This window comes from Chelonia mydas, chromosome 23, assembly GCF_015237465.2.
Source record: "Chelonia mydas isolate rCheMyd1 chromosome 23, rCheMyd1.pri.v2, whole genome shotgun sequence".
NCBI lineage: Eukaryota > Metazoa > Chordata > Testudines > Cheloniidae > Chelonia > Chelonia mydas.
The window spans coordinates 15,607,902-15,628,280 of NC_051263.2; the positions used below are offsets into that span (position 1 = coordinate 15,607,902).

Sequence of the window (20,379 nt, forward strand, 5' to 3'; positions counted from 1 at the left end):
TCATTCAGGAAGCAAGTTTTATTAGGAGAACAACTGGAGATTCATCAAATAAAATATGAGACAAGATTCCCCTGGAGGGGTGGAAAATAAATATTTAAATAATTGTTCCCTTTGCTCAGGGCCATGATATGGCTCTGGAGCAGCCACAGACCCTCTCCCACCAGCCCCCCATAACACTGGGTATGTGGATCCTCCCACCAAAACAGGTTGGGGGCTAGATCCCCAGAGAATGGAGGGGGTTCTAGAGTCCTCAACCCACAACAAAATGGAGCATGTTCTAGATTCTCCACCAGAATCAGTGCTACATTCCTCAGGACCCCACATAATCGAGGGGGTTCTAGATTCAGCAAAGTGGAACGGGTTCTAGATCCCACCATGTCCTGAACAAACAGAGTGTGTTCCAGATGCCCCGCACCAGAATCTAGCTGGTTCTAGATTTCCCTCCCCCACTGAGTGGAACATGTTCTAGACCCCCTTTCACAAACCAAGTGAGTTCTAGATTCAACAGATTTCCCCCGACTGGTGAAGGTTCCACCACGCTAGGTTGGGTTCTAGATCTGCCCCAGCCCCTACTAAAAGAGGGTGGGTTCTGGATCCACCCCAGATGGCTGAATCCCAGACAGACCCCAGCTTTAAGGGTGATTCCACCTCCCACTCAGACCCGTGCTACTGGGGGAGGAAAGGGCTGCCTCACTGGGACACAGCTGCCTTCCACCTCTAGGGGGCACTGGGGCCAATCCAGCCCCAGGCTGGGGCATTGCGAGGATATGGGGCCATCCACCTACATTTAAACCAGCCTGCTGCCCATCATGAAGACTCCACCCAACCCCACATCAACCCCTGCCCCCTTCTCCCCTTCCCCGCCCACTCCAGATCAGCTCTCAGCTGGTGATGCAGGAGCCAGGGCAGAACCCGGCTCCCTCTCTCCTAGTAGGAGAGAAGCGTTTCTAACCCATGCGGGTGCTTGTCCTACAATCCCCCTCCTACCCAGCCTGACCGAGCCCATTGTGTTGTCCCCCCCATGTCAATTTCGTGCCTCTCCCCCATTTCCACACAAATGCTGTCAACTTACAACACCCACATCACAGAAGGACACAGAGGTCAGGTTTGTGCTTGAGTGGCTTCCCCTTACTCCCCATAGATGGGGGGCGGAGCGGGGAGATATGGGGCAGACGGGACTCTGGCTTGATGGCCGCCCATGTTGCCCCCCTGTCATTCCGATGTTTGTAGGGGGATGCCAAGCTGGGCTCACCCAGAGGCAGGGGTCTGAAAGGTGGTCTTTCGCTGGCAGAATCTGCGGTGCCAGGGACGTCTTGGATGGGGGACCAGTCTGGCTCAGGGGAGACCACAGCCATCAGAGGATGGCCGCCAGACATGGGTCCTGGCAAAGTTGGGGAAAAGGATGGCTCCGGGCTGGGACAGCTTGCAGAGCTGGGGGCAGGGTTAAGGCCGTAGAGGACGGCATCCGTGGCAGCCACATGGTCCAGGCTCAGCTCTGGGGTGGGACCCCAGGGGGAACCTGCGGGGGAGAGGGATACAGAAGATGCCAGAGCCAATGGCAGGGAGAGCTCAGCCCCCAGTTCAGATGGCACAGCACCAGCAGCTGGTGTAGCAATGGCGACGCCCTCCATGACATCAGTCTCCTCAGTGATGGGCCCCATGGCTCCATGCTCCCATCCCATCTCCAGTGACCAGGGGGCTGCTGAGGCAGCGGGGGATACAGGGATCTCAACTGGGGCCCCCAGTGCCACTCTGTGCCCTGGGGGAGGGCTGCAAGGAACAGGGGGCTGCTCTGGGCCTGCAGGAGCCAGGGTGGCCTCTGGGGAGCTGGCAAAGATGGAAGACGATGGACAGACCACAGCTGGGGCAGCTGGCACCACATCGGGGCTGGCAAGAGCGGCGACTGCCTCTGGCAGAGATGGGGCGAGACCTAGACAGACACGAGAGAAGGGAATTCACTCAGTGACTGGGAAGTTTAGAGAGGGAGAGCATGCCCCCTACTGAGCCCCCGACCCACTGCTGAGCCCCCCGCTCCACTCCCTGCAGCACGGCACCCTCTGCTGAACCCTCCACCCCACACCCCGCCACACAGCGCCCCCTGCTGAGCCCCCCGCCCCACTCCTTTCAGCCTAGTGCCCCCTGCTGAGCCCCCCGCTTCCCGCAGCCCAGGCCCCCTGGCCCTGCTTAGCTCCATCCCGCTCAAGCCCAGCCTGACCCACAGGCTGGGACTCCTCCTCGGACTCATAGCTCAAGCTGCAGAGGCCCTCGCTCCCAGGTTCGATCCCTGGGATGGTCCTTCTCCCCCCACCCCGCCCGACTACCAGCACGTACCAGTCTCCTCGCTGGGGAGCTCCTGGGGGCAGACCGGGAAGAGCATCGTCTGCACCCCCCAGCCCTCCACCCTGACAACCCCCGGCATGGCTGCCAGCTGCTCCTTCACCGAGGCCGTGCTGTCCAGGGGGAAGGGGTGGCTGTAGGCGGCACCGTAGGCCTGGCGGAAGCGGAAGAGGGAAATGCCCCCAGGGTGGCCCCGCAGGACCCGCGCCACATTCTGCTCCAGCTCAGCCCGTTCGGCCATGGGAGGGTCCAGCTGGGGGATGGCTGGGCGGGTGGGGCGGGGCAGCCGGCTGGGGGCCTGCGTGGAGCTATTCAGGGCTGCCCTCTGGTACGCTGCCAGACCCAGTGACTGGTTGGTGAAGATTAGCAGGGGTGGCTGCCGGTGGGCGGCCACAGGAAGGCGGGAGCTGGGGAAGTGGCTCAGCGAGACAGCTCGGGGCAGCCAGGTGCTGGCTTGGTGCCCGGGGGCAGATCCGGCCGGCGGATGGTCCGGGGGAGCAGCCAGGTGGTGGCAGGAGTTCCAAGGCCTGGGAGCTGGAGGGAGAGGAGAGAAGAGATGCCCGGTGAGATGCTGCCATCCCCGTTAAGACACACGAGCCCCTCGAGGGGGCGCCAGTGGCACTGAGCCGGACCCCTTTGCAATGCACCCGCTCCGCATGGGAGCTGTTGTAAGCCAGGGCAGATTTTGCACCGAGCCGAGGCTCCCTCTAGGGGTGCTTGGGCCCCATAGCACAGGCCTGGGTCTTTCAGCTTCATCACTCGAGACTTGTGCAAAGAATCGGGGGGCGGGGGTGGGAGAGGGGTCCAAGTTCACTCCCAACTTGGGTGGGGGCAGCGTTCAATTTCCCACCAGCCTCAATTCCCCAGGCACAGTGTCGCTACCTGGGACCTGGCGCCCGCATTCAAGGCGGAGATTCCCAGTGAGGGGGGTTTCCTGCGTCCCCTTTGCAGCCAGCTCTGTACCAGGCCTGTTTAAACGATGCCCGTCGGTCATTCAGGGTACCCCCAGGCGCCCCATCATTGATTTCACCTGCCCCAAAGCAGAGGCAGGACCAGACGGTTTGCCTTGTTACAGCAAGTTGACATGCTCCACCCCAGAGACAGCGGCATTCTCAGGGCTGGACTGTGCCCTCCAGCCAGTGGGCATCAAAGCCAGAGCTGCGGTTAAGCTTTGCAATCTGTAGGCAAAAGTTATTCTGCCATTTTCGAGGGGGAGAGGGAGAGAATTTGCCCAAGGTAGATGGCAGAACTGGGACCAGAGCCTTGTTCTCATCACTAGACCCCCACTCCCCTCCCTGAGCCAGGGAGAGGACCCAGGAGTCCTGACACAGATCTACCCTGAAAATCACTGATGCACCTAGTAGTGTAGACAGCACCTGTAGTGCTACCCCCAACAAAGGGAAGGGCAAGGTGACACACAGCAACCACATGCAATTCCCATTCCCCCCAGTAGGGGGCAGCCTGCCAACAACCCATGACCACACCTGCTTTAGGAGCCTCTGGGTGCTGCCGTTTGGGTGGCGCCTCCTTGTGGATCCGGGGGTGATGGTGGCGTCTCCTGGGGGTCTTGGCCTCCGGCAGCAGGTCGCAGGCTGCATGCCGGCACCTGACCCACGGTTCCTTGCCCTCCTCGTCCAGGACCACCAGCTCCTTCATGTCACCCAGCAGGTGGCGCAGCGAGCGGTAGCCGTGCCGGGGCAGATCCGGCACCGGCCATGGTGCTGGTGGAAGAGCCTCCCGAAATCCCACAGGGGGGTGCCCCCGGGGTGACTCAACAGCAGCCCCAGCACAGCCCCATTGAGGGTCAGCTGCGAGCCGGGATCCAGCCGCTCCCCGGCAACAGCTGGAAGGAGAAACAGCTGTTGGGGGGCTCAAAGGGCACCGGATGGGAGGACTTTACCCTTCACTGGCCACCCAGGGGACTCTCTCATAGCAGATGGGTGGGCCTGGGCACAGCCAGGATACCAGGGGAGATGGGCCCCTGCTCCGAGTGGGAGAGAAATTCCCTGCCCACGGTGGGACTGCAGGTCAGGACTAAAAGAAAAGGAGGACTTGTGGCACCTTAGAGACTAACCAATTTAGTCTCTAAGGTGCCACAAGTCCTCCTTTTCTTTTTGCAAATACAGACTAACACGGCTGTTACTCTGACACCGGTCAGGACTAAGGCTCTCGTCAGCAGTGGGCAACTCGGGGCGGGGACAGTACCCCTCCCCAAAGATACTAGGCCCCACTCCCCTCCCAGAGCAGGGGAATGGGACCCAGGCATCCTGGCTCCCAGGCCCTCTGCTCTAACCACTAGCCCCCACTCCCCTCCCAAAGCCAGGGAGAGAACCCAGGAGTCCTGCTGGCTCCCCTCCCTGAGCCGGGGAGAGAACCCAGGCATCCTGGCTCCTGCCCGGTCTCACCTGCCATAGCCGCCGGCTGGAAGCCCTCCGGGAGGGGAGCGGACAGGGCGCAGCTGAGCTCCCCGTGGGGACCTTTGTAGCCAAGGTTCCTCGCCCCTCCCCCTCCCGGCTGAGGCTGGGCTTCTGTTAACCCTTTGGACGCTGTCACAAAACTGCGCAGTCGGGGCGGGGAGCCAGGACTCCTGGGTTCTCTCCCCGGCTCTGGGAGGGGAGTGGGGGCTCGTGGTCAGAGCAGGGGGCGGCTGGGAGCCAGGACTCTGTCCCCGGCTCTGGGAGGGGAGTGGGGGCTAGTGGTTAGGGCAGAGGGGGCTGGGAGTGAGGACGCCTGGATTATATCCCCAGCTCTGGGAGGGGAGTGGGGTCCAGTGGTTTTGGAGGTGGTGGTGGTGGGGCTGGGAGCCAGGACTCCTGGGTTCTATTCTCCGCCAGTGTTTTGGGCAAGTCATGTTACCTCTCTGCTAGCCCGCCTAGATGTAGGGCCCAACAGTGAGCCCCCGGCCCTGGTTCCTATTGCAGGGCACCTCAACCGTCTATTGTCCCTTATGGAGCGGGGGGCAGGACCATCCCCTCCAGTTTATTCCCCATCCTCGGGTAACCCAAGGTACCCCCTCGGCACCTAGATTGGTCCATCCCGTACCACAGTCTTTACTGGGGCAAGGGTAGACAAAGGTAGGAAACGAGCCCAGGTGGCCGGGCATGGCATTGCCCCTGGGGCAGCCAGAGCCTCCCTGCTCCTCATCCAGCCTTTTCTTTCCTGTCCAGTTCAGGCATGGTGTGCCCCTGCCCCCCATACGCCCTCCCTGCCCCCAATAGATCCCTGTCCAGCCCCCTGCCACCCCCACCCCATGCACTCCTTGTGCCCAGATTGCTGGGTCACACCCACCCACGCTGCCCCTCCCTGATCCCAGCCAGGATTAGGAAGTGCCCGGGTCCAAAGGTGCCCTGGGAGGCTGGGAACTAGCTGCTGAGAGAAAAAGGGGGGAGCAATACCCAGCCTTCAAAATAGAACCCAGGAGTCCTGGCTCCCAGCCTCCCACTCGCTCTAGTCACAAGACCACAGTCCCCTCCCAGAGCCAGGGATAGAATCCAGGAGTCCTGGCTCCCAGCCCCCTGCTCTAACCCATTAGGCCCCAATACTCCACTGCTGCACTAGGGGGTGCTATGCTGCAGGGGAAGGGGCTCAGTAGAGGGGCGTTCTGCCCTGGCCGTCACTGCTGGCCCTGATACCCCAGTTCACTGCTTGGGGGCGCTGTGCTGAAGGGAATGGGGGCAGAGGTCACTAGGGGGCTCTCCCCTGGCCGTCAGCGCCGGCCCCAGTGCTAAGTAAAGTCCTGCAGAGAGAAATCCTTTACTAATACCTAATACACACTCCTCACGCCTACTTATCTATCCTACACTGCGCTAATCCTGCAACTCCAGTCTAAGGAGCATCCATTGATTGTATAGGAAATAGCACATCCATTGGCCGTACCATCACATAATACACTGAGAAACGGAGGATAAAATGAAGGCTCCACACATAATCGGGGTGTAGTGAGCAGAGCGGCCTCCCTGGGGACTTGAGAGCAAGGGACCACTATGTTTTCCCTGGGGTGGGTGGAGCCAAATGTGCCCCGCCCCCTTCCCAGAAGTACCGGGGCGCGGCAGGAAGGATAAAGGGAGGGCCCTGCAGGGGAAGGAGGCAGATGTCTCCGGCCTGCTGCTGAATGCAGAGCTGACTCTGTGCTGTACAGTGCCCTGCCCCCGGGGGAAACCAGCCCTGGAGACGTGGTGCCAGGACTGCTGTCCGCAGTGTCCCCACGGAGACAAAGGACTCCTGGACTGCAGAACCACCACCCCCCACCCCCAGGCTGTGGTAGGAAGTAGCCCAGGGACACCAGACTTTCGTCCGGTTTTGCGGCCGGAGCACAGGCTGGTGTGTTTGCGTAGGATCCCCACTGACCCAGTTGTGGCACTTCATAGTCGTCATCGGGATCTGCTTTTGATATGAATATGGCATTACTGAGTTGTATTTTATGCAAGATGGGTCATATAAGATATTGTTGGAAAGGTTATGATTTACTGAACGTGATGATCTTGTTTGTATGCATGGATCATTTCTGTATCAGTCAATATTCCTAACTTTAATGTACCAATTACAAAAATGTTTGCACCTGAGGAACGCCCACACACAAAACGCCATGAGTCTGGCTGGTTGGTCAATGATCCATTAGGGGGAAAAATAGGATTTTGAAGATGCTAATCTCCCACCTTCCTCAGACGTTTCCTGGGATGCTCCAAACAACCTTTGACTCATGGCTGCTTTGACATGGCAGGATCATGTGATAATATCACCTGGTATTGGACTCCATCTTGGACTGATAGTAGGCTGCATTAAGAGAGGGGCAGCGTGCGAGTCACGGGCGGTGAGAGTCCCGCTCTGCTGGGCAGGCCGGGAGTGCTGCGTCCAGCTCCGGTCACCGCTGTGCAGAAAGGATGTGGAGAAACTAGAAAAAGGATCCAGAGGTGAGCGACGATGATGAAAGGGCGGGAATGCAGCCACGTGAGGAAAGGCTGGAGGAACCGGGCATGTTTAGTTTGGAAAAGAGGAGATTAAGTGGGGTTATGATCGTGGTCTTCAAATACTTGAAAGGCTGCCATAAAAAAGATTGAGAAAAGTTGTTCTCTTATGGGGGGGCTGTGCCTGCGGGCGAGAATTGCGTGGAGCCGCTTGTGTGCCTCCGCATAGGAGCCGGACCAGCTGCTGGCCGCTTCCGGGGCGGCTGCGTGGTCAGTGGTGCCAGGAGAAGTAGGAAGCCTGCCTCAGCACCCCCGCTGCACCGCTGACGGGGAGCCACACGAGGTAAGCCAGACCTGCTTCCTGCACCCTAAACCCCTCATCCCCAGCCCCACCCCAGAGCCTGCACTCCCAGCCCAGAGCTGTGACCCCCTCCCACACCCTGGACCCCTCATTCCCCGCTCACCCCACAGCCCTTGTCTGCGGGGAAGGGGACCCCTTTGTAGCAGAAGCTTCGCCCAAGCATTGCAGCTGCTGCTTCTGGACCCAGGCTCCCTGCTCAAGTATGGCCTGGTCTAAGCGCTCGGCCCGGGGCTGGGGGGATTTCCAGCCCTGCCCACCAGGTCAGATGCCATTACCCACGCCCAGGGGGCATGGGGAACACAGGGGGCTCAGCACCCACTGGACCCCATTCTCCTTCCAGGGCCAAGGATAGAACCCAGGAGTCCTGACTCCCACCCCTCCCCGCTCTAAGCAGTAGACGCCACTCCCCTCCCAGAGCCAGGGATAGACCCCATGAGTCTTGACTCCCTGCCCCCTGGACTCCAAGAAAACTCAGCCCTAGAGAGGAGAGGCCCCGTGCCCCATTTCCCACCCCCCTGAGCCAGCCAGGCCCTGCCCTGGGGCTGGATGGGAGCCTGCGCCCCCTAGAGGGGAAAGGCTTCGTGCCCCATTCCCCACCCCCCTGAGCCAGTCAGTCCCTGCTCTGGGGCCAGCCGACCCCCCCATATCACCTTCCCCTACAGCCCCTCCTCCGCCCTTTGTCTTCTGACCCAGCTAAACAGGCCACCTGGGCCTCCTCTCTTCTGTCCTTTGTTCCCCACTGGCTGGAACCGGGTGGTCAGGTCCCCGGGGTCCTCCTTCCTTGGCCCTTTGTCCTCCCACTGGCCAGAACTGGCTACTCCCGGTCACTAGTCACTGGGGTTCCCCATCTCCAGGCCGTTGTGCGGGGTCCAGGCTGCTAGGCGAGGTCACACCTGGTCCTCTCTCCAGTCCCGACCCCCCCTGCTTCCCAGCTAGGCATCTGATCTCACCGGCCCCAAGCCCCAGCTCTGTCCATTGTCTTCTCTCCAGGTAAACAGGGTCGCCTGGGCCCCCTCTCCCCTCTTCTGTCCTCTGGCCCCTCTGGCTGGAACCTGCTGGTCCGGTCACCGGGGTCCTCTCTTCACAGCCCATTGTCCTCCCACTGGCCGGACCGGCTGTGACTCCTGAGCTGGGCCTCCCGGTCACCAGTCGCTGGGGTCTCCGATCTCCAGGCCATTGGCCGGGGTCCCAAGTTCAGTCGCGGGTCCCCTGTACCAACCAACTCCCTCTCCCATCACCTCGTGAAACCAGTAACACCCAGGGAAACTGAGTCCCACCCCCTCTGCATGCAGCCATTGAAAAAACCAAGAAAACCCCGCCACTTCATCACATCTCTTCCCCCTTCAAGTCTGAACTGAGCGGGGTCACTTAGCCAGTCACCTGGGGAAGTTCAGGGCCCCCGCCCCGTGATAAAGCATTGGCTTAGATGTGCTGTGCAGAGGGATGCCAGGCCTGAGGCCCGGAGAGTTTCTTGGGCTGGGTTCAGATGCTCAATAAACCCTCCTGTTTTACGCTGGCTGAGAGTCGCTCCAGGCTAGAGAACAGGGGGGCATTATTCCCTCTGGGCGTGGGGGCCCCGGGGGTCAGAGCGAGGGGACTCCCTGCGGGGGCCCAGGGCAGAGGCAGGCGTGCTAAGGCTCAGAGAGGTGCAGTTCCAGTAGGTGGAGGGGCCTAACCCCCGAGAGAGAGTGGACCCCTGAGAAGGCACTGAAGGGGGTTCCCCCCAGGGAGTGTATGGGGCCAAGAGTGGGCATGTCCTGTGAGTCCATGACACACCCCAATTTTGGGTCACGGATTTCTGCTCCCCCTTTTCTCCCGTGTCCAAGGCAGTCCCCAGCCCGGCCCGTGGGGTCTGTCTGGCGGCTGCTTGGGTTGGACTAATCCCGTCTTTCTGTCTCGCCAACTTTCCCCTCAACGTTTATTCGTCCAGGTTCTCGTGAAGCTGCCTGAACTTCTCACTCACCTTCGTCGGTTGAACCCACCACGAGGGGACATTGGGAGGCTCTGGTATCACAGCCTCCCCTGGGGTGGGGAGATTTGGGGGGCAGGGGAGAGGGAAGCTCTGGGGGTTTGTACAATAGAAATACAGGGCCGGGGAGGTCTAGGGAGAAAGAGGGAGAGAAAAGGGGCTGGGGGATCCCGCTGCAGAGAGAGGAGGGGGACAGACACCTGGGGGGCAGGAAGTGCCGTTATTCCATCACCAGGACCAGATGCATCATCCCCACACAGAGGGGGCCAGGGGCTCTGTCTTAGGACGCCGGGGGGCCCGGCTCAGGGCTGGGCGATGAGCCCTGATAGGTACTACTGGAGGGATTTAGGGCCAAACGCACCCTGCCCAGTGTGGCCCTGGATGGGCGGGGAGCGACCTGGATCCCCGAGGCGTTGCTGGTTTAGAGTTGATGGGGACCCCCTGGCAGGAGCTGGCTGCGAAGGGGCAGGTGGCAGATGGGTGGGGTGACCGTGGCTGTGAAATGCTGGGTACTGGCCCTAAGGAAAGGGAGCGGGCAGAGTGGGAAATCCAGCCGGGAAAGGGTTAGTTATCGAGTGCTTGGCCCCACAGTGCCCCGGGCTCCCCACAGACACAGGCGGTGTTCTCCCTGTGATGCTGTATGGAGTCGTGGGGGACATGTGAGGATATTATGAATACCAATATTGTAAAATTGCAATGAGTTATGATATGCCTTGTAAGGTATCTGCAAAAATGTTATAATTTGCCAGGTATGATAATCTCGTTTCTGTGTTTGTATCACCTTTGTATTGTAAGTTATATGTATAGAATGTCTGTAGTTCCAAACTTGTGTATCTGGATGACACCCCCAGATAGCCTGGCATCAGCACTGCCTAGCCTGCTTGACGGCCCATCAAGGGCCATCAGCTATACAACTGACCCACTGAGAGAAGGCAAGGGATACACCTTATGACTCAGCAGGTATGCAGCAGGAATTTCCCTACACCCCCCGTGAATTTCCCCAACACCTCCCCAGTTGTGAACTAGTTACGTGCAGTGTTACCAATTTAATCACTGGTTGGAAATTTGAATTGAAATTGAAACATTAATACACACTTTGAAAGCCTATACAGTATATGATAGAATCATAGAATATCAGGGTTGGAAGGGACCTCAGGAGGTCATCTAGTCCAACCCCCTGCTCAAAGCAGGACTGATCCCCGACTAAATCATCCCAGCCAGGGCTTTGTCAAGCCTGACCTTAAAAACTTCTAGGGAAGGAGATTCCACCACCTCCCTAGGTAACGCATTCCAATGTTTCACCACCCTCGTAGTGAAAAAGTTTTTCCTAATATCCAACCTAAATCTCCCCCACTGAAACTTGAGACCATTACTCCTTGTTCTGTCATCTGCCACCAATGAGAACAGTCTACAGCCATCCTCTTTGGAACCCCCTTTCAGGTAGTTGAAAGCAGCTATCAAATCCCCCCTCATTCTTCTCTTCTGAAGACTAAACATCCCCAGTTCCCTCAGCCTCTCCTCATAAGTCATTTGTTCCAGTCCCCTAATCATTTTTGTTGCCCTCCCCTGGACTCTTTCCAATTTTTCCACATCCTTCTTGTACTGTGGGGCCCAAAACTGGACACAGTACTCCAGATGAGGCCTCACCAATGTCAAATAGAGGGGAACGATCACATCCCTCGATCTGCTGGCAATGCCCCTACGTATACATCCCAAAATGCCATTGGCCTTCTTGGCAACAAGGGCACACTGTTGACTCATATCCAGCTTCTCGTCCACTGTAACCCCTAGGTCCTTTTCCACAGAACTGCAGCCGAGCCGTTCGGTCCCTAGTCTGTAGCGGTGCATGGGATTCTTCCGTCCTAAGTGCAGGACTCTGCACTTGTCCTTGTTGAACCTCATCAGATTTCTTTTGGCCCAATCATCCAATTTGTCTAGGTCCCTCTGTATCCTATCCCTCCCCTCCAGCGTATCTACCACTCCTCCCAGTTTAGTGTCATCTGCAAACTTGCTGAGGGTGCAATCCACACCATCCTCCAGATCATTTATGAAGATATTGAACAAAACCGGCCCCAGGACCAACCCCTGGGGCACTCCACGTGATACCGGCTGCCAACTAGACATGGAGCCATTGATCACTACCCGTTGAGCCCGACAATCTAGCCAGCTTTCTATCCACCTTATAGTCCATTCATCCAGCCCATACTTCTTTAACTTGCTGGCAAGAATACTGTGGGAGACTGTGTCAAAAGCTTTGCTAAAGTCAAGGAACAACACGTCCACTGCTTTCCCTTCATCCACAGAGCCTGTCATCTTGTCATAGAAGGCAATTAGATTAGTCAGGCATGACCTACCCTTGGTGAATCCATGCTGACTGTTCCTGATCACTTTCCTCTCCTCTAAATGCTTCAGAATTGATTCCTTGAGGACCTGCTCCATGATTTTTCCAGGGACTGAGGTGAGGCTGTGACTACTGAGGCACCCCTCAAAGACTGAAATAAACCGGCTTGGGTTCATGGAGAATTCCCCAGCCTGTGTTTTCAAAGCAGCCAAATCCACAGGATTAAAGGGCACATGAGTATAAACCTGCATAGTCATGGCCGGACACCTGTCCGATCCAGACCGGGCGACTTTAGTTTCGGTGATGAAGGGGTATAGGCCAACCATTGGGGACTTACAAGGTGTGGGTGTAGGGGCCGAAGGGGACACCGGTTCTGCCATTACAGTGGGGGTGGGGGTCTGGGGACTAACATTAGCTGCTACCGAACCAGTCGGAGTCAGATTACAGCGCTGTAAAATATCTGGTCGAGTACATAAAGTCAGAAACAAATGCGCACACATGTTCATTCCATTTCCTTATAAGGGTAGGATGCCTCGGGTTACAGAGATTGCCCCCTCAGTGGGACTCTATCCTTTGCTTACCAAGACTCTTGTGGCTTGCCCAGGGGCAGACGGACGTCAGGCTACCACTATGCAAGTTTACACCCATGTGCCATTCAATCCAATAAATTTAGCAGCTTTGAAAACACAGGCTGGGGAATTCTCCATGAACCCAAGCCGGTTTATTTCAGTCTTTGAGGGGTGCCTCAGTAGGCACAAGCCAGATTGTGACGACTGTAATATCCTCCTGAGAACCCTGTTGTCTGAGGTGGAGAGGGATCAGGTTACAGCTAAGGCAAGGGGAGCGTCAGCTTTCAAGCGAAAAAAAAAAAAGAAGGAAGCTATCTGTCAAGTTCCTACCCCAAGTAATCGTAAGCGGCTCAGGGCATTTCTGGGTATGGCAGGCTTTTGCAGGATCTGGATCCCAGAGTTTGGACTGTGGGCTAAACCCCTGTACGACTGTGTAAAAGGAGCAGATCATGACCCCTTCTATTGGACCCCAGAGGCTGACAGGGCATTTAAAATCCTGAAAAGGAAGTTGATGGAAGCCCCGGCTCTGGGCCTGCCAGATCTCTCTAAACCGTTTCAGTTGTATGTACATGAACGAAAGGGGGTGGCCCTAGGAGTGCTCACACAGCTGTTAGGAGCATGGAGGCGTCCCGTGGCTTATTTGTCTAAGCAACTGGATCAGGTTGCAAAGGGTTGGCCGGCATGTTTACGGGCGGATGCAGCTACTGCCCTAGTGCTTGAGGAAGCCGAGAAGCTAACATTGGGAGGGGTTATGCAAATCTAAACTCCCCATATGGTCCGAGCCTTATTGGATGCAAAGGGAGGGCTTTGGCTCACCCAGGCCCGGATTGCTCCTATCAGGCTAAGCTGTTAGAGAACTCTGAAGTCACCTTACAGCCTTGCCCCTCCCTTAACCCAGCCACCCTCTTGCCAGAAACAGAGGAACAGAAACACGACTGTTTAGAGATCATAGAGGCCCAGTACTCCAGCCGTCCGCATTTAAAGGATGTACCCCTCCCAAATGCAGATTATGAGTGGTACACTGACGGTAGCAGTACTGTAATAAATGGGCAAAGGAGGGTGGGTTATACTGTTGTGACCCTCCATGACACTGTGGAAGCTGAAGGTTTGCCTGCTGGGACCTCTGCCCAGCTTGCCGAACTAATAGCCCTGACCCGTGCACTTGAACTGTCAAAAGGAAAGCGGGTCAACATTTTTACCGATTCAAAGTATGCTTTTGGGGTGCTCCATGCTCATGCTGGCCTGTGGAAGCAAAGGGGAATGCTGACAGCCCAAGGCTCCCCAGTCAAGTACGAGCCCCAGATCCTCCGGCTCCTAGAAGCCGTACAGCTTCCCTCGGAAGTGGCGGTGGTACACTGTAAAGCCCATCAAAGGGAAGATCAAGATGTGGCCAGAGGTAATGCTAGGGCAGATAGAGAGGCTAAGCATGCTGCCACCCTGCCATCCCCTCAGACTGAGAACACCCATATGCTGCCCTTATCCCATCAGTAGGGGAGCTTCCAACCCCTCAGTACTCTGGGGAGGAGAGACAGCTAACTGACAAACTTGGTCTCCGGGAAAAGGAGGGATGGCTCCATTCCCCGGAAGGGAAAGTCCTCTTACCAAAGGGCCTGATCCGGCCGGTGCTGCAGAAACTACATCAAACCACTCATGCTGGCAGGGAAGCACTTATCCAGCTTATGGGAAAATACTTTATCACTTCTGGACTCCGACCCCTGGCTGCCCAGGTACAAGCGGACTGCTTAGTCTGCCAAAAGAATAACCCCCGACCGGGACATCCTGGGCCACCAGCTGCCCTAGAACCCACTCCGGGTCCCAGACAAGTGTGGCAAATCGACTTTTCTGAGTTTCCAGGGACCCAAGGGTTCAAATATCTCCTTGTCATCGCTGAACCGATCCACTGAGGGCCAGAAGCCTTCCCATGCCGTAATTGCACTGCCAGAACAGTGGCCCTCAAGTTTGTTAAGGAGATCATTCCTCGCTTTGGACTCCCCCCGTGGGTGGAATCTGACAACGGGACACATTTCACGTCAAAAATCATTCAAAGCGTCTCACATGCCTTACAGATCCCCTGAAAACTCCATACGCCCTGGAGACCGCAAGCCAGTGGTGTAGTGGAGCGTACCAATCAGACCCTTCAACGGCATCTCTCAAAAGTGTGCCAAGAAGCCTCACTGCGATGGCCTGATGCTTTGCCCCTTGTCCTACTTCGTATCCGCCTTCTCCCTAAGGGTAGATTAGGGCTTAGTGCCTTTGAAATTATGTTTGGAAGGGCATGGCCTATGAATGGCACCCCGGTTCTGTCAGGGGAATGGGAGCTGGTAATGGTTTTTTGTCACAAAGAAAAGGAGTACTTATGGCACCTTAGAGACTAACCAATTTATTTGAGCATGAGCTTTCGTGAGCTACAGCTCACTTCATCAGATGCATACTGTGGAAACTGCAGAAGACATTATATACACAGAGACCATGAAACAATACCTCCTCCCACCCCACTCTCCTGCTGGTAATAGCTTATCTAAAGTGATCATCAAGTTGGGCCATTTCCAGCACAAATCCAGGTTTTCTCACCCTCCGCCCCCCCCCCCTCCACACACTCACTGTCCTGCTGGTAATAGCCCATCCAAAGTGACCACTCTCTTCACAATGTGTATGATAATCAAGGTGGGCCATTTCCTGCACAAATCCAGGTTCTCTCACCCCCTCACCCCCCTCCAAAAACCACACACACAAACTCACTCTCCTGCTGGTAATAGCCTATCCAAAGTGACCACGCTCCTTACAACGTGCATGAAAATCAAGGTGGGCCATTTCCAGCACAAATACAGGTTTTCTCACCCCCCACCCCCTTTTTTCCAAAAAACACACACACACACAAACTCACTCTCCTGCTGGTAATAGCTCATCCAAAGTGACCACTCTCCCTACAATGTGCATGATAATCAAGGTGGGCCATTTCCAGCACAAATCCAGGTTTTCTCACCCCCCACCCCCAAACACACACACAAACTCACTCTCCTGCTGGCAATAGCTCATCCAAACTGACCACTCTCCCCACACTGTGCATGACAATCAAGGTGGGCCATTTCCAGCATAAATCCAAGTTTAACCAGAATGTCTGGGGGGGGGGTAGGAAAAAACAAGGGGAAATAGGCTACCTTGCATAATGACTTAGCCACTCCCAGTCTCTATTTAAGCCTAAATGAATAGTATCCAATTTGCAAATGAATTCCAATTCAGCAGTTTCTCGCTGGAGTCTGGATTTGAAGTTTTTTTGTTGTAAGATAGCGAACTTCATGTCTGTGATTGCGTGACCAGAGAGATTGAAGTGTTATCCGACTGGTTTTTGAATGTTATAATTCTTGACATCTGATTTGTGTCCATTTATTCTTTTACATAGAGACTGTCCAGTTTGACCAATGTACATGGCAGAGGGGCATTGCTGGCACATGATGGTATATATCACATTGGTAGATGTGCAGGTGAACGAGCCTCTGATAGCGTGGCTGATGTTATTAGGCCCTGTGATGGTGTCCCCTGAATAGATATGTGGGCACAGTTGGCAACGGGCTTTGTTGCAAGGATAGGTTCCTGGGTTAGTGGTTCTGTTGTGTGGTATGTGGTTGTTGGTGAGTATTTGCTTCAGGTTGGGGGGCTGTCTGTAGGCAAGGACTGGCCTGTCTCCCAAGATTTGTGAGAGTGTTGGGTCATCCTTCAGAATAGGTTGTAGATCCTTAATAATGCGTTGGAGGGGTTTTAGTTGGGGGCTGAAGGTGACGGCACAGTATATGTGTTCCCTGTCTGCTGTTCTCTTGTCTCTTCACAGGTACACCAAGGATTCCCAGCCTCTCCCCTTGGACTCTCCCGTCCACTCCTTACAGCCCGGTGACTCTGTGCTTCTTCGTACCTGGAAAGACGAGCCTCTCCAGGAAAAGTGGAAAGGACCCTATACCGTCCTGCTGATCTCCCATACAGCGGCAAAGATCGAGGGACACAAGGACTGGATCCATCACTCTCGTCTGAAGGCAGCACCCACCCCCTCGTCAGCAGAACTGTGGACCGTCCAAACTGCTGACTCCTCATCTAGTGACGATCTCGGGCTAAAGCTACTGTTTAAAAGACACAAATAGCGGGCACCTTAATGCTAAAATGGGCCCACCCAGGTACTGGAGACCCTGGGTTGGGAAGACTCTGGTGATAATTAATTGGGTAACATTGTTATTCTCTGTATTGGTATTTCCAAACCATGCATATCGGGAGCATAACTCCTTTGTTTTGCTTGCGCACCATGTTGCTACTTTAACAAACCAGACTGATTGCTGGGTATGTGCTCCAACTCCCCTGTCCCCAAAACGGGAATGCCCCTTGACATGCTGCCCCTGACCCTAGCAGAATTAGCCGCCACCAAAGAGCAAGAAAGAACGGACTCGCCGTTCTGGAACAAGACCTCTTTACAGCAGGCCACCTATCAGGACCAGGAGTATTCAGTTGCAGTACTCACTGAGGGAGTGTTATGTTTCACCCGAAACCAATCTGATCACTATGGGCATCCTGTGGGAAAAAGCTCCTGTGTTATTACACAGTGGGCTGATGGGTATTGGATAAAGACCAAAAGGGGAGGCCAGCAGTGTGGGTGTAATGGTTCCTCCCCTTTTAGGGAAACTCTTACAAATAATCTTACCACAAAAGAAAGGTTTGGAAATATAACTTGTCGTCCAGTTAATATCTCCAATGTAACAAGCCAATGGTGGGTTTGTAGTGGTCCCTATGGCGAGTGTAATTTGAACGGCACAATTAGAAACGCCCCCACTTGTACCCAATCAGGAGGATGAGATGCCCCCTTAGGGGCATATGAACTGTTTGGAAAAGCAGCCAAAGCAGCCTTAAAGATCCCAGGAATCCCCTTAAGAAACAGTCCTTACTGGGCCCTACAGGGTCACTATTTTGTATGTGGCTGAAAGGCTTACAAGGTGCTGCCAGCCAACTGGACCGGTAGCTGTTATATAGCTCATGGAGTTCCTCATCTGTCCATAACTGCCACACTGCCCAAAGGAAAGATTAGAAATGCCCGAAACACCTCTGTTGAGTCATGAGAAAAGACCCTGCGGCGACTGACTACGGCATTGGAGGGCAATATGAAGAATCCCCTCACAACCGAGAAGCTTGTAGGGTGCTCTGTACTGGGAATAGCGCCACTGTTTACCAGGCCAGCCATGGCATGCACAGGCCGCTATACTGTAAAGCTGCAAATGGTACTTGAGAAAGTTGCCTTAGAGTTAGAGGACTCGCTTAGAGATTTAGGGTCAGCAGTAAAAACATTAAATAAAGAGGTACAGCAGCTCAGGACGTTTTCCCTCCAAAACAGGCTGGGTTTGGACTGTCTCTTGGCATCCCAAGGAGGGGTTTGTGCCCTCGTCGGGCCCCAATGTTGTGTATATGTCAATGATAGCAGTTATGAGATCTATAGAAAGGTGATACAGGCTGAGGCCCATGCCCGAGCCGGAGCACAGGTTGCCTATACTGCCCCCGAGAGCGATTGGTTGCAAACCTTGTTTTCAGGGTGGGGTTTGTTGTCTTGGCTTGGTGTTTATTTAGCCTGTTATTGAAATTTCTCTTTCCTGTATTGCTTGTATTAATGGTATTATGCTGTGAAGTCTCATGTGTCAGGGCCCTTTTGCAAAAGTTAATAAGTCATTCTCCTCAGGGCTATCACAAAGTGCTTATGCAAAGTCCAATTGTAAAGAAATAAGTAGCCCAAGTGAGAAAACTCAGAGCCAAGGCTGTTGAGTGTTCTCAAAGGAGGGAGTTGTTGGGGACACTGGGACATGGCCACTAGGTAACTCGAGGGGATGGAAGACCACGAGTATCGACGAAGCCCCCTCGCACTAGGCCCAAGTGTCCTTGGCCCCCCCGCCTGGAGGCACTCGCAGCAGCTATGCTGAGGATCTGCAACAATATGTTGCAGAGTCAGACTGCCTGAAACGAAACAAGACCACACAGGGCAGATATGGAAGAACAATGCTGAATAAAGCAGCTTTATGTATGGTTTAACAAATGATACAGAGAACAAGGGAACTAGCTGGGAACTGGATTGGCTGGCTATATGGATACTTAGGGCAGCTTGCTATTGGATAAGTATGCTGAAGAAAGGATGTATAAAAGCCTGTGTAACTTCCTGCTCTGTGTACAGGATTTGAGATTCTATTCTCCCTGTACCTTTTTGAAGCTTCAGATAAACTTTTCTGCTTCTCCACCCCGTTGTAATTATTGGGTGAAGGACACCGGGTAGCGAACCAAACCCTGCTGTTGTTTTGCCTCTCGGCACTGGGTGCCGGCAAGAACGTGGAACGATTGTCTGCCGTTGCCCTGACGGAGGGAGGGGCGAGTGACAACATGGCTTACAGGGTTGGCTTACAGGGAATTAAAATCAACAAAGGGGGTGGCTTTACATCAAGGAAAAACAAAAACAGCTGTCATACAGAATGGCCCCCTCAAGGATTGAACTCAAAACCCTGGATTTAGCAGGCCAGTGCTCAACCCACTGAGCTATCCCTCCCCCTGCTAGTCCAGGCAGGACTGAATCTCCATTAAACTTTTCCAGGTGCCCCTGACAGAGCTCACTGAAACGATCGTCGGCCGTTGATTTCACGGAGGGAGAGGGGAGCAAAAGAATATAAAACAAATCTGGTCTATTTCTTGTTTTGATCCACTCCATCTATCTTTTACATCTTTGGCTGGCAGAAGACGGTGCAGTAGGACGGCTAGCCATCCACATCTCCTGGCTGCCCGGCAGAAGACGGTGCAGTAGGACTGCTAGCCATCCTCAGCTCCTGGCTGCTCGGCAGAAGACGGTGCAATAGGGCTGCCGGCAGGACTGAAGAGAATGACCTGTTCGAGTCACTCCTATTTCAGTCCCTGCGGCCATGTCTGCCCAGGAGCTCCTGACTGACCTTACCGAGGCGGCCAAGAACTCCTAGGACATGAGGACGATGGTTATCAGGCCTATGCACCGTCTGCTGCCACAAGGCAATGAGCTGCAGTTGTGTAGCAATGCAGTCCCGCGTCTGCCAGCACCCAGGAGACGCAGGGTGAGAGTGAGCTGAGCGGGCTCCATGCTTGCCGTGGTATGGCGTCTGCACAGGTAACTCAGGAAAAAAGGCACGAAACGATTGTCTGCCGTTTCTTTCACGGAGGGAGGGAGGGAAGGGGGGGCCTGAGGACATGTGCCCAGAACCACCCGCGACAATGTTTTTTGCCCCATCAGGCACTGGGATCTCAACCCAGAATTCCAGTGGGCGGCGGAGACTGCGGGAACTGTGGGATGGCTACCCACAGTGCAACGCTCCGGAAGTCGACGCGAGCCTCGGTACTGTGGAAGCGATCCGCCCAGTTAATGCATTTAATGCACTTAGAGCATTTTGTGTGGGGACACACACACTCGACTATATAAAAACGATTTCTAAAAACCGACTTCTAAAAATTTGACCTAATTTCATAGTGTAGACATACCCTTAGCCAGCCATTAAAACAGAGGTTTATTAGATGACAGAAACATGGTCTAAAACAGAGCTTGTAGGTGCAGAGAACCGGATCCCTCAGCCGGGTCCATTTTGGGGGGCAGTGAGCCAGACAACCATGTCTGCCCTTCACTCCACGTCCCCAGCCAGCCCCAAACTGAAACTCTCTCCAGCCGCTCCTCCTCCTCTGGGTTTTGTCCCTTTCCCGGGCCAGGGGGGGAACCTGATTCCTTTGTTCTCCAACCTTTTATCTCTCACCTTGCAGGGGGGAAGGGCCCAGGCCATCACTTGCCAGGAGACAGAGTGTCGGCCATTTATGTACACTGGCCCTTTGCTCTGCAACAATTACACCCCGTTATCCCACCACCTAGAGACTGAAGA

The 20,379-nt window shown here is 55.1% G+C and overlaps 1 protein-coding gene across 1 annotated transcript in view; it reads right to left on the reverse strand.

Annotated features, from left to right (window-relative positions):
* The window catches only part of LOC119564868 (SH3 domain-containing protein C23A1.17-like), a 35,098-nt gene continuing 14,719 nt past the window's right edge, over nucleotides 1-20,379 (reverse strand). Inside the window, exons 2-4 of the mRNA XM_043534660.1 lie at nucleotides 3,822-4,180; nucleotides 2,332-2,871; nucleotides 1-1,930 (exon numbers count right to left, since the gene is read on the reverse strand). Coding sequence (XP_043390595.1) covers nucleotides 1,083-1,930; nucleotides 2,332-2,871; nucleotides 3,822-3,993 — 1,560 coding nt within the window. The 5' untranslated portion in view covers nucleotides 3,994-4,180 and the 3' untranslated portion in view covers nucleotides 1-1,082. The remainder of the gene's footprint in view (nucleotides 1,931-2,331; nucleotides 2,872-3,821; nucleotides 4,181-20,379) is intronic.